Genomic DNA, 14,465 nt, shown 5'->3' with positions numbered 1-14,465 from the left:
TGCCTCCCCTCGCGATGACACTCACCTGCTGCAAAGCCAAAGAGGAGGACGACATACACAATCAGGAAATGCCAAAGGTCCCTCAAGACAGCCTGGAATGCGAATGAGAAGCAATGTCTAGATTGCTGGCTTTCTTTTGAACTCAGCACCTAACAGTGGGATCTCTCCAAAAACCTGAAATTTCGTGTGGAGGAAAGCAAGGCTTTTTACACCTGGGTGGGAAGAACCAAAAGGTACAAGTCCAGAATAGGCAAAACCTGGCTCAAAAACAGTCCCTGGGAGAGGGACCTTGGAGTCCTAGCAGACGATCCCTTAAAACATGAGCCAGCTGTGCGCTGCAGCTGCCAAAAGAGCTAATGGGATTCTCGGTTTATCTAAACAGAGGGATAGAATCGAAATCAGGTGAAGTAATAATATAATAATAATAACAGAGTTGGAAGGGACCTTGGAGGTCTTCTAGTCCAACCCCCTGCCCAGGCAGGAAACCCTACACCATTTCAGACAAATGGTTATCCAACATTTTCTTAATGTTAGTGTTAGTTTTAGTGTTATCTGGGGCGCAGTGGCTCAGGGGCTAGGACGTTGAGCTTGTCGATCGAAAGGTCGGCAGCTCAGCGGTTCGAATCCCTAGTGCTGCCGTGTAACAGGGTGAGCTCCTGTTACTTGTCCCAGTGTTTGCCAACCTAGCAGTTTCGAAAGCACGTAAAAATGCAAGTAGAAAAAATAGGGACCAGTGTTCCATGCGCCTTTGGCGTAGAGTCATGCCAGCCACATGACCACGGAGATGTCTTTGGACAGTGCTGGCTCTTTGGCTTTGAAATGGAGATGAGCACCGCCCCCTAGAGTCGGTAACGACTAGCACGTATGTGCGAGGGGAACCTTTACCTTTACCTTTAAGGAACAAAAAAGTAAAGGCCAGCATGTAGTAGAGTTTAATGCATGGCTAAAGGAGTGGTGTAAAATGGAAGGCTTTGGTTTTATTAGTCATGATGTCTGCAACTGGTCCAGTGAAAAACTGTACAAAAGAGATGGATTGCATCCATTAAAGAAAGGAACTGAGTTACTTAGCAATAAGTATGTAGTTCCCATCTTCAAAAAAGGAAAAAAAACAGATCCAGGAAACTACAGACCTATCAGCCTGACCTCAATACCGGGGAAGATTCTGGAAAAGATAATCAAGCAACGAATCACAGAACACCTAGAAGCAAACAAAGTAATAACCAAAAACCAACATGGGCTTGTCAAAAACAGATCATGCCAGACTAATCTTATTGCATTCTTTGACAAAATGACAACATTAATAGACCAGAGGAATGCTGTCGATATAATTTACTTGGACTTCAGTAAAGCATTGATAAAGTAGACCATAACCTACTACTAGATAAAGTAGAAAAATGTGGGTTAGACAGCACCACCACCAGATGGATTCGTAACTGGCTGACCAACCTCACTCAACGTGTAGTCCTCAACGGAACTACATCCACATGGAGGGAAGTATGCAGTGGAGTACCCCAAGGCTCTGTTTTAGGCCCAGTATTCTTCAACATCTTCATCAATGACTTGGACGAGGGGATAGATGGGGAACTCATCAAATATGCAGATGACACCAAGCTGGCAGGAATAGCCAACACTCCAGAAGATAGGCTCAAGTTACAGAAAGATCTTGACAAACTTGAACATTGGGCGCTATCTAACAAAATGAAATTCAACAGTGAAAAAAGTAAGGTTCTACATTTAGGCCAAAAAAACAAAATGCACCGGTACCGTATATGTGGTACCTTGCTCAATAGTAGTACCCGTGAGAGGGATCTTGGAGTCCTAGTGGATAACCATTTAGATATGAGCCAGCAGTGTGCAGCAGCTGCTAAAAAAGCCAACACAGTTCTGGGCTGCATAAACAGAGGGATAGAATCGAGATCACGTGAAGTGTTAGTACCACTTTATAATGCCTTGGTAAGGCCACACTTGGAATATTGCATCCAGTTTTGGTCGCCACAATGTAAAAAAGATGTTGAGTCTCTAGAAAGAGTGCAGAGAAGAGCAACAAAGATGATTAGGGGACTGGAGGCTAAAACATATGAAGAACGGTTGCAGGAACTGGGTATGTCTAGTTTAATGAAAAGAAGGACTAGGGGAGACATGATAGCAGTCTTCCAATATCTCAGGGATTGCCACAAAGAAGAGGGAATCAAGCTATTCTCCAAAGCACCTGAGGGTAGAACAAGAAGCAATGGGTGGAAACTAACCAAGGAGAGAAGCAACCTAGAACTAAGGAGAAATTTCCTGACAGTGAGAACAATTAACCAGTGGAACAACTTGCCTCCAGAAGTTGTGAATGCTCCAATTCTGGAATTTTTTAAGAAAATGTTTGATAGTCATTTGTCTGAAATGGTGTAGGGTTTCCTGCCCAGGCAGGGGGTTGGACTAGAAGACCTCCAAGGTCCCTTCCAACTGTTATTATTATTATTATTATAAGTGTGAAAAACCACTGTAAGTCCCCTTTTTTCCCCAGGGCCGTCGTAATTTTGAACTGTCAGTAAATGAACGGTTGTAAGTTGAGCACTATTTGAATTTGGAAACGGAAACGGTTCATTTCGTGACCTTACCTTCTGGATCATAACGATGGAGATTCCCAAATTCTGGAAACCGCGGGTGTAGTAGAGCAGGTTCACCCAGCCCAAAAACAAGGCGAACACCATGGGCACCACGTAATCTTCCAACTTTGCAACGAACATCACGGACGAGGCCAGGATGGCGAGCGCCTGCAGAAACCTGGCAAAGGCCAGAGAGGGAAACAGAGAAGCAGCAATGATTTCGGGGCACTGGTGGGATTCAGCCGGTTTGGGAAAACCGGTAGTTAAACCGGTAGTTATCGTCTCCTTTTATTCTTATTTATTTCATGTATTCACAATCATGTTTATACTTTTATCTATAATCTTACATATGCTTGACAAAATAAATAAATAAATAAACTATGAACCTGAAAATAATAATTTTGAAAATAATAACAAGAGATTATGAACAGCTGGGGAAGAAAGTGAAAGAATGAGGAGTACAAGTGGTGTTTTCATCGATACTTCCAACGAAAGGCCAACATCCAATGAGGAAGGACAAGTAACCAGTGGAACAGCTTGCCACCAGAGGTTGTAGGGGCTCCATCACAGGAGGTTTTTAAGAAAAGACTGGACAGCCACCTATCTGAAATGGTCTAGGCTAGGGTCTCCTGCTTGAGCAAGGGTTTGGACTATGAGGCCTCCAGGTCCCTTCCAGCTCTATTCTGGTAGTTTGGTTGATTGAATCCCTCCATTAAAAACAACAACATATACGCACGTACAGGAGTATGTCAAAGAAACTGTCCATTGCAAGGCTTTTCAGAGTGGACCGTCTTCTCCAGAACTGAACACTCTAAAAGGGAATAAATAAGAACAGAAATCAAAACACTGCTTGAATCTGCAGAGGAAGACGGAGGCAGAACTGGAGCCCATGGAGATCGAGGAGGGGGCGGCTTCATTGGCTTGGGAGGAAAATGGGGAGGAGCAGGCCCAGTCAGGCAAGGGCCTTTCAGGATTGGGATGGCTTGTAGGCGGGTGTTGTGTCTGCGCCCCACGAGCCGGGCCTCCTGCCAGAAAGTGACTTGGAGCCGGGCCTGCTGCCAGAAAGTGACTTGAAAAGTGAGGGGGAAGGGCCGTCAGGACTTACCTCGGGAGCACTGGCTCCCCTGGCTCAGCTCCAGGAGCAAGAGGCAGGCCAAGTGGAGGAGATAACGAGGCCTCCGTCCCCTGACTCTTTCCTCCCCCAGGCCACGCCTCCAGACCTGGCTGATGGCAATCAGACCTGGCTGGACCCTAGGTTTCATAGGCAGGAGAGAGGGAACAACAGAAGCAGGGGTGGGGCAGGCCTAGGAAGTGCTGAGTCATGGAGCCACACCCCACAGGATATAAAGGCAGTGAGCACTGCTGTGTCTCTTCGTAGCTGGCAAATCAACTGATTAACTGAGAGCTGAAGTGACTCACCAGCGTCGAGGGAGATATCAGAGAACTTGGCAGACGTTCGCTATTCTGCTGCCAGAGCTGATAGTGCCGGCTAATTAAGCCATCACTCGGATGGAGGCGAAGGAGGACAGAACAGCGGGGGGGCGGGCAGGATGACCAAGAGAGGCTAAGCAGTAAACATAATAGACAGAGCTCAGCCGATGAGCAGGGACCACCCCCTCCTGATCCTCGGGCACGGAGAGTGGAGAGAAGGTGGGAACAGCGCAGACTGACCAACTACTCAGAAGGAGAGCGCCCTGCCCCTTTTGACAAGGCACACCTGGGGACTGGCACTTAAGGAGACGGCAGGGAGGGGCATTTGTCAGGAACAAACACTGAATTGCCTTGCTCCTTTGCTTCTTTGCTTCCTGGATTCCTCGACCTGCTGGATTTCTTGCTTTCCAATTGTGATACTCACAACTTTGGGATAGACGATTTGCAGCCAGAGGCTGCTGGAGGTGTGTGTGTATGTGTCTCCTCACTTTGCTCTGGGACTTGCCAGAAACATTTTAGTTTAGTTTACTTTATTGTCATTGCACATGGTACAAAAAGAAATCAAATGCCTTCCCCAGTGTACATTATAACTATAAAAATAAAAACACAAACATACATTCTTTACATTCTATATAATTGAAACTGAAAACCCGATATTACACTATGCCGTAGAATTCAATATAGTCACTGCCCTGGGATAGAAGCTGCTTTTCAGCCTATTTGTCCTTGTTTTTATTATCCTGTACTGTCTGCCAGAGGGTAAGGTAAAGGTAAAGGTTCCCCTTGCACAAATGAGCTAGTTGTTCCCGACTCTAGGGGGCGGTGCTCATCTCAATTTCAAAGCGGAAGAGCCAGTGCTGTCCGAAGGTGTAAAACACTTACAACAATACTGTCGTAAGTGTAAAAATTAGTCACTTTGTTCAGTGCTGTTGCAACTTTAACACTCACTAAGTGAACTGTTATAAGTCAAGGACTGTACTAAAGATGCATGTGTGGTCAGAGGAGCCGTAAACAAAAAAAAAGGGACATCCTACCTGAGCAACGAAGAGATAAATGCCACCAATTAAAACAATCACAGCTCCAAGAAGTCTTAATATGTTCTGGAATGTCACTGTTGTTGGAACAAGAGGCTATAAAGAGAGGAAGAGAGCAGGCTAAGGACAGGCACTTTGGTGGAAATGGCAGAGCAGTTTGGTGTTCATCAACATTGGCAGCTTTAATATGGGTGGACTCCAACTCCCGAAATTCCCCAGCCAGCCTGCTTTAAGAGGGGTGGACTTCAACTCCCAGAATCCCCCAGCCAGCATGCTTTAAGATGGGTGGACTCCAACTCCTGAAATTCCCCAGCCAGCATTCCTTAAGATGGGTGGACTTCCACTCCCAGAATTCCCCAGCCGGTCTGCTGGGGAAGTTATACTCCACAAGTCTTAAATGTGGCAAAATTGGATATCCCTGGTCTAGATCTTCTACATTTCATCTGAAGCAGTGGTGAAATCCAAATTTTTTTATTACCAGTTCTGTGGGCGTGGCTTGGTGGGGGTGGCTTGATGGATGTGGCAGGGGAAGGATACTGCAAAATCCTCATTCCCTCCCCGCTCTGGGGCCACCTAGAGGTGGTATTTGCCGGTTCTCCAAACTACTCAAAATTTCCGCTACCAGTTCTCCAGAACCTGTCAGAACCTGCTGGATTTCACCCCGATTCTGAAGTATCTTCTAAAACTAAACTATAAGTAAAGTGAGAGCTTATGCACCAGACACAAATTCCTTGTGTGTCCAATCACACTTGGCCAATAAAAAATTCTATTCTATTCTATTCTATTCTATTCTATTTATTTATTTATTTATTTATCAATCACATTTCTATACAGCCCTTCTCCGAAGACTCAGGGTGGTTTACAGCCAAGATAAAATCGCACAGAAACAAATGTTAAGAACATTATTAAAAATCTAATTCAAAATTTGGCCCAATAATTTAAAACTAATAAAATATAAAATAAACCCTAATAAAACCACCCATGTTAAAATTGTGATTAGGCCAACCCTGCACGATGGAATAAGAGAGTCTTAAGCTCGCGCTTAAAGGTCCGGAGGTCAGGGAGTTGGCGTAGCCCCAGAGGTAACTCATTCCACAGGGCAGGAGCCCCCACGGAGAAGACCCTCCCCCTGGGAGCTGCCAGTCGGCATTGTGTGGCTGACAGCACCCTGAGGAGGCCCTCCCTATGGGAACGCACAGGTCAATGGGAGGCTATTGGTGGCAGAAAGCGGTCCCGTAAGTAACCCGGTCCCAAGCCATGGAGCGCTTTAAAGGTGAGAACCAACACCTTGAATTGCACCTGGAAGACCACCGGTAACCAGTGCAGCCTGCGGAGGAGAGGTGTTATATGGGAGCTACGAGACGCTCCCTCTATCCCCCGTGCAGCCGCATTCTGGACCAGTTGAAACCTCCTGGTGCTCTTCAAGGGGAGCCCCATGTAGAGAGCATTGCAACAGTCCAGGCGGGAAGTGACAAGGGCGTGAGTGACCGTGCATAACAAATCCCAGTCCAGGAAGGGACGCAACTGGCATATCAGGCGCACCTGATAAAAAGCTCCCCTGGCGACGGCCGTCAAATGCTCTTCCAGCGACAACCGTACATCCAGGAGAACGCCGAAGTTGCGAACTGTCTCCCTGGGGGGGCAATGCCTCGCCCCCCCCCCCCAAAGTCAGCGATGGAACTAGCTGACTGTGCCGGGGTGGTGGCATCCACAGCCACTCAGTCTTGGATGGGTTGAGTCGAAGTCTGTTCTTCCCCATCCAGACCCATACAGTCTCAAGGCACGGGGACATTACTTTGACAGCTTCGTTGGGGTGGTTCGGGGTGGAGATATACAGCTGAGTATCATCAGCATATAGATGGCAACTCACCCCAAAACCATGGATAATCTCCCCCAGCGGCTTCATATAAATGTTGATCAGGAGCGGTGAGAGGACCGACCCCTGTGGCACCCCACAAGTGAGGTGCCTCGCAGTCGATCTCTGCCCTCCTGCCAACACAGTCTGCGAACGGTCAGAGAGGTAGGAGGAGAACCACCAAAAAACGGTGCCCCCCACTCCCAGACCCCCCAACCGCCACAGAAGGATACCATGGTCGATGGTATCAAAAGCCGCTGACAGATCTAATAGGACCAGGACAGAGGAACAACCCCTGTCCCGAGCCCTCCAGAGATCGTCAATCAACGCAACCAAAGTCGTCTCCGTACTGTACCCTGGCCGGAAGCCGGACTGGCATGGGTCTAGATAGACAGTTTCCTCCAGGTACTGGGGGAGCTGCCATGCCACCACACTCTCAACAACCTTTGCCACAAAACAAAGGTTGGAGACAGGACGATAATTAGCTGGATCCAGGGAGGGCTTCTTAAGGAGGGGCCTCACCACCGCCCCTTTCAAGGCGGCTGGGAAGACACCCTCCACTAAAGAAGCGTTGATAATTCCCTGAAGCCAGCCTCGTGTAACCTCCTGTGTGGCCAATACCAACCAGGAGGGACACGGGTCCAGTAAACATGTGGTCGCATTCAGCCTCCCCAGTATCCTGTCCATGTCCTTGGGAGTCACAGAGTCGAACTCTCCCCAAACAACATTCTCAAGAACCGCCTCCGTCATCTCGCCTGGCACTACCCAATCAGTGTCCAGCCCGTTCCGAATCCGAGCGATTTTATCGTGCAGATATAATCCAAAGTCCTCAGCACGCCCTTGCAAGGGGTCCTCCCGAGCTCCCTGAGAGAGAAGGGAGTGGGTCACCCTAAACAAGGCGGCTGGGCGGTTATCTGCCGATGCGATAAGAGCGGAAAAATACTCATGTTTTGCCACTCCTATCGCCACTAGGTAGGTCTGAATATGTGACCTTATTAGTGTTCGGTCGGATTCAGAGAGGCTGGCTCTCCAGTCGCTCTCTAGGCGTCTTTTCTGGCACTTCATCTCTCTCAGCTCCTCAGAAAACCAGGGAGCCGGTCGAAAACGGCGCCGGGTCAGAGGCCGCAAAGGCACAACATGGTCCAAAGCCCCCACCGCCACTCTTTCCCAGGTGGCGACCAGTTCTTCAGCCAAGCCGTGGGCTAGATCCTCCGGAAATGGCCCAAGCTCCATCAGGAACCTCTCCGGGTCCATCAGGCGCCTGGGACGGAACCAACAAGTTGGCTCCGTCTCCCTGCGGTGTGGGTTTGCGGTTCGAAAGTTGAGACGAAGGAGTGAATGATCTGACCATGACAGGGGTTCGATAACTAAGTCCCCTATTTCGAAATCATTCAGCCACTGTCCGGAGACAAAAATCAAGTCCAGAGTGTTGCCCACTATGTGAGTGGGACCATTCACTAACTGGGTCAGGTCCAAGGCCGTCATGGAAGCCATGAACTCCTGAGCCGTCGTCGATGTTTCGCCTACCGACAGCAGGTTGAAATCCCCCATAACTATAAGTCTGGGGGTATCAATCGCCGTATTCTTATTGATATTTCCATTCTATTCTTATTCATAATTCTATTCTATTCTATTCTTGATATTTCTATTCTATTCTGTTCCATTCTTATTTCTATTCTATTTTTATTGATATTTCTATACTATTCTATTCTTAATAATATAATATAACAACAGAGTTGGAAGGGACCTTGGAGGTCTTCTAGTCCAACCCCCTGCCCAGGCAGGAAACCCTACACCATCTCAGTCAGATGGTTATCCAACATTTTCTTAAAAATTTCCAGTGTTGGAGCATTCACAACTTCTGCAGACAAGTCATTCCACTTATTAATTGCTCTAACTGTCAGGAAATTTCTCCTTAGTTCTAAGTTGCTTCTTTCCTTGATCAGTTTCCACCCACTGCTTCTTGTTCTACCCTCAGGTGCTTTAGAGAACAGCATCTTATTGATGTTTCTATTCTATTCTATTCTATTCTATTCTATTCTATTCTATTCTATTCTATTCTATTCTATTCTATCAAACTTGTTGAAATTATTCTTCCATGCAGAGAACAGCAATAAAGATGATTAGGGGACTGGATGCTAAAACATATGAAGAGAAGTTCATATTGGGAGACATGATAGCAGTGTTCCAATATCTCAGGGGTTGCCACAAAGAAGAGGGAGTCGAGCTGTTCTCCAAAGCACCTGAGGGTAGAACAAGAAGCAATGGGTGGAAACTAACCAAGGAGAGAAGCAACCTAGAACTAAGGAGAAATTTCCTGACAGTGAGAACAATTAATAAGTGGAACGACTTGCCTGCAGAAGTTGTGAATGCTCCAGCACTGGAAATTTTTAAGAAAATGTTGGATAACCATCTGATTGAGATGGTGTAGGGTTTCCTGCCTGGGCAGGGGGTTGGACTAGAAGGCCTCCAAGGTCCCTTCCAACTCTGTTGTTATATTATATTATAACTTATAAGTTGCTGAAATTGGATATGTCTAGTTTAATGAAAAGAAGGATTGGGGATGACATGATAGCAATCTTCCAGTATTTGAGGGGCTTTCCCAAAGAAGATTTGGGGGTCAAGCTATTCTCCAAAGCACAAGAAGCAACAGATGGAAACTGATCAAAGAGAGGAGCAACCTGGAATTAAGGAGAAATTTCCTGACAGTCAGAACAATTAACCAGTGAAATAGCTTGCCACCAGAAGTTGTGGGTGCTCCATCGCTGGAGGTTTTCAAGAAAAGATTGAAAAAAAAATTCAAGAAAACAAAACAAAAAGAAATATCTGCCACATTGTCCTACCTGTCAATCAGACGTGGGTTTCAGCAGGTTCTGACCAGTTCTGGAGAACTGGTAGTGGAAATTTTGAGTAGTTCAGAGAACCGGTAGTAAAAATTCTGACTGGCCCCGCCCCCATCTATTCTCTGCCTCCCGAGTCCCAGCTGATTGGGAGGAAATGGGGATTTTGCAGTAACCTTCCCCTGGAGTGGGGTGGGAATGGAGATTTTGCAGTATCCTTCCCCTGCCACGCCCACCAAGTCATGCCACACCCATCAAGTCACACCCACAGAACCGGTAGTAAAAAACTTTGAAATCCACCACTGCTGTCAATGACTACTTCAGCTTCAACTACAACAATCAACCACAATACACGAACACACAATAGATACAAACTTTATTTTACTTTTATTTATTTATTTTGTCAAACACAACAGTATATATAAGTATAAGCATGAAATAACCATACGAATTGGATACAACCAAAGGGAGCATTAGACAGAATGATACTGGTGATGCAGCCGCTTACAGACCTCTTAGGAATGGGGTGAGGTCAACAGTAGATAGTCTTTGGTTAAAGCTTTGGGGATTTTGGGAAGAGACCACAGAGTCAGGTAGTGCATTTCAGGCATTAACAACTCTGTTACTGAAGTCATATTTTCTACAATCAAGATTGGAGCAGTTCACTCAAGGTAAATCTCTCCAAACTCGACTGCAGAAAATACGACATCAGCAACAGAGTGGTCAATGCCTGGAATGCACTACCTGACTCTGTAGTTTCTTCCCCAATCCCCAAAAACTTTAAGCTTAAACTGTCTACGGTTGACCTCACCCCATTCCTAAGAGGTCTGTAAGGGGCGTGCATAAGAGCACCTGTGTGCCTATCGTCCCTGTCCTAATGTTCCTTTTAAATTATGTTTATACTTTTACCTGTTATCTTATATATGCTTGAAAAATAAATAAATAAAACAAAATAAATAAAAATTGGACAACATTTGTCCATGAGCAGGGGGTTGGACTAGAAGACCTCCAAGGTCCCTTCCAACTCTGTTCTGATCTTTATACCAAAACCATCCATTTTTTAAAAAGAAGAGTTACCTCATCCTTTGGTGGCCCGTAGTAAGCAGTGCATGTGAAGATCACCATGAAAGTCAGATAGAGGAATGAACTGAAGAGAAACCTTTTTTTAATGAAGAATTCCCACTTGTGCTGAAGTAGCTTGTTCAAAGGCTCCAGGGCCACGATTTTGTACCGGTTCTGTGGACGGAGAGACCATGTCAGGGAGTTGCGCAGCAGCCGGTGTCCAAATGAAGTCGGAGATGCTGACCAGAACTTGTAGTTTTATATAAATAAATGTATTTTACATCTACATATATACCAAAGTAGATGCTCAGGCAAACAGGAGCATCGTGAGGGAAATCGCAGAGCAAACAGGGCCCATAGAAGAAAAAGGTGAATAACAGAAACCCACAGAAACCAAGGAGGAGGAGGAGAAAAAGGAGGAGCAGAAGGTGGAGGAGGAGAAGAAGAGGAGGAGGAGGAGGAGGAGGAGAAGCAGGAGAAGGAGAAAAAGGGGGAGCAGAAGGTGGAGGAGGAGAAGAAGAGGAGGAGGAGGAGAAGGAGGAGAAGGAGAAAAAGGAGGAGCAGAAGGTGGAGGAGGAGAAGGAAGAAAAGGAGGAGGAGGAGGAGGAGGAAGATGTTATGTATTTGAATTTTTGGAGGGAAATTTGGGTGGGAAAAAGCACGTTTCTGATTGGCTGATGCCTCACCCAAAATACTATATAAAGAGGGTTGTTTGCCAGTTGCTTTTGCTGGGTTAGACATCACGGGCCCTTTTCATGGGCAAACGTTCTTAATTGTAGTGGATGCTTATTCCAAGTGCTTGGAAATAATATTAATAAAAACCACGATAGCCGAAGCAGTTATAAGGGTTTTGCGGCGACTATTTGTAACGCATGGGTTGCCAGACACACTGGTATCGGATAATGGCCCGCAATTCACTGCCACCCAATTCGAAGGGTACTTGGCCAAAATGGGCATCCGCCATGCCCTCTCAGCGCCATTCCATCCAGCTAGTAATGGCCTTGCAGAACGTTTTGTAAGAAGTGCTAAGGAGGCACTATCAAGAATTAGCCCGGGGGACTGGCAAGCCAAAATTGACACCTTCCTGGCCATACAGGATCTGCTTTCTGGCAGTCTCTGAGTCAGGCAAGTCGAACTTATCTTGCTGAAGTCACTTACTGGTCTCCTGCCTGCTCTGAGGACTTTGCTAGGACTTTGGGCAGAGCTGCAGAGGCAAGCCTGATTCAGATTTGATCAGTCGATCCGCGTGGTTTGGAGAACCACCATGCCCACCCAATTCGCCTGCTTAAAATGCTTTTAAAGACTTCCGGTTTGGCACCACGATCACCAACCTCTGGATTATGTGGAATCGCTAGGACAGCTTAAATCTGCTGTCAGCGGTTGAAAACCCTCTTCGGGAGAAGAGGAGGAGGAGGAGGAAGAGGAAGAAGAAGAGGAGAAGGAGAAAAGGGGTTTGAAGGGTTAAGTTCCCTCCAGTAACCCGAAGAGCTCCAGATCCGAGGATTCTTCTGCTTATGGAACCAATCACCACGACCAAACGCCGAGATTTATTTTGGACAATAAAGGATTATACCGGACAGAACGAAAGTGGGAGAACTTTATGCAAGTAGCCAAGCCGATTCCCCGATACTTTGTAACAAGTTTGAAAACAGCAAGAAAATGGAGGCGAATTGTTAACAAGTTAACGAGTGGAAAGCGAAAGTGATACTTTCAGCGTTTGTCTGCAGTTGGTAATTTGCATGTTACTTGCTGCTTTAACTTTTAACTCTTTGCTGCCTGCTGATAGAATCTAGGAGATTTTAAATATTGCTTTAAAAAAGCTTTAAAGGACTGTGTTTCTCAGAGGTTAAGAAGATTTAAACTGAATATTAAGTTGGAAATAAATAAATAATTTTATAGAAGATGGCAGCCAAACAATTAAAGTCTACTGTAACAAAGGGCTCTGGAATCTCCTCAGCTGGTGCCTCTCCAGCTCATACAGTGGACAGGTTTTGAAATCGTTAAAAAGGTTAAATATTTAGGAATATATATTACAGCTTCAAATGTTAAATTATACAAAAATAATTATGAGGTATTGTGGCAGAAGGTATGGAAAGAAATGGAGAGTTGGAAGAAGTTACAACTATCTTTGCTGGGAAGAATAGCTATAAAATGAATGTTTTGCCCAGGTTTTGTTTTGTTTCAAATGATACCGGTGTTTAAGAATGATATTAAATTACAGGAATGGCAAAAGGATTAGTAAATTTGTATGGATGGGCAAAACCAAGAATAAAATTAAAAGTAATGCAGGATATAAGGAAAGGGGGTCTTAAAATGCCTAATTTAAAATTGTATTATGAAGCAGTTGTTTTATCATTAATTACTGATTGGATTAATTTAACTGAGGAAAGAGTTCTGAATATAGAAGGTTATGGTTTGTTATATGGGTGGCATGCCTATTTATTATATGATAAGAAAAGTTGATAAAATATTTAAAATAATATAATTAGAAATGCATTATTGAGGGTTTGGAGGAAATATCAATACAAATTAGATGGAAAGATTCCAATATGGGCAAACCCGAGACACATGATAGAAAATATAAATATATATCAAAAGATGGAGGTAGTTACTTATAAAGAACTTCTTTGTATGGAAAAGGGGGAGTTACAATTAAAATCTAGAGAAAAGATGGGGGAAGAAGGGAAAAATTATACATGGTTCCAATATGGACAACTACAAGCTAGATGGAAATTAGATCAAAAAATAGGTGTTAAGCAAATTGAGGATAATTTGTTAAAACAAATGAGAGTTCAAGGTCAACAGCATATTAAGAGGTTGTATAATGTATTAGTAGAAATAGATTCAGAGACTGATTTGGTTAAGGATTGTATGATTAAGTGGGCACAAAATTTTCAGCAACCAATAATGTTGGAAACTTGGGAAAGAATTTGGGTGAGGAATGTTAAATTTACACAAGCGCAAAATATGAGAGAAAATTTTTATAAGATGTTTTATAGATGGCATTTAGACCCCAAAAAATTGTCATGTATGTATCCTAATGTACAGGCTAAATGCTGGAGATGTGATTGTGAAGATGCTACTTATTATCATATATGGTGGACTTGCAAAAAAGTTAAAGCATTTTGGATTAAAGTATGGTGGATCATGCAGAATATTTTGAAAAAGAAGATTAAGTTTACCCCTCAGTTCTTTTTACTAGGAATAATTATGGATTGTACAGCTATAGAGACTAAATTAATTCTGAACTTAATAACAGCCGCAAGACTTTTGATTGCTCAATATTGGAAGAAAGAAGAATTACCTACAATTGAAGAATGGACTCTTAAAGTATCAAATCTGGCAGAAATGGCAAAAATCTCTGCTTACTTGAAAGACTATACACAAGAAAAATATATTTTAGAATGGAAAATGTGGATTGATTATATTCAAAATAAGTATCAGATAAAAAAATATCAAATAGCATATGAGTAAATTTAGGAAATAATTTGTATTAGATATATTTTTGAAGGAGAGGAATTGAGAGTGTGAATAAGCGTGGAGAGACTAGAGATTATAATTTAGGAATTATTTTAGATTATGATTGTTAGTTTTGATACCCTGCATTTTGTTCTGGGAAGTCGGGGTGGGGGGTGGGGGGTAAAGGGGA

At 44.4% G+C, this 14,465-nt stretch overlaps 1 protein-coding gene across 1 annotated transcript in view; it reads right to left on the bottom strand.

The window, feature by feature from the left end:
* The window catches only part of LOC131188533 (transient receptor potential cation channel subfamily V member 1-like), a 35,382-nt gene that overhangs the window by 12,013 nt on the left and 8,904 nt on the right, over window positions 1-14,465 (bottom strand). The window contains exons 6-10 of the mRNA XM_058163845.1: window positions 10,832-10,990; window positions 5,060-5,155; window positions 3,335-3,405; window positions 2,607-2,772; window positions 26-92 (exon numbers count right to left, since the gene is read on the bottom strand). Of these exons, the coding sequence (XP_058019828.1) occupies window positions 26-92; window positions 2,607-2,772; window positions 3,335-3,405; window positions 5,060-5,155; window positions 10,832-10,990 (559 nt within the window). The remainder of the gene's footprint in view (window positions 1-25; window positions 93-2,606; window positions 2,773-3,334; window positions 3,406-5,059; window positions 5,156-10,831; window positions 10,991-14,465) is intronic.

This window comes from Ahaetulla prasina, chromosome 1, assembly GCF_028640845.1.
Source record: "Ahaetulla prasina isolate Xishuangbanna chromosome 1, ASM2864084v1, whole genome shotgun sequence".
In the NCBI taxonomy this organism is placed as follows: Eukaryota; Metazoa; Chordata; class Lepidosauria; order Squamata; family Colubridae; genus Ahaetulla; species Ahaetulla prasina.
This window is presented reverse-complemented; position numbering and strand designations above follow the sequence as displayed.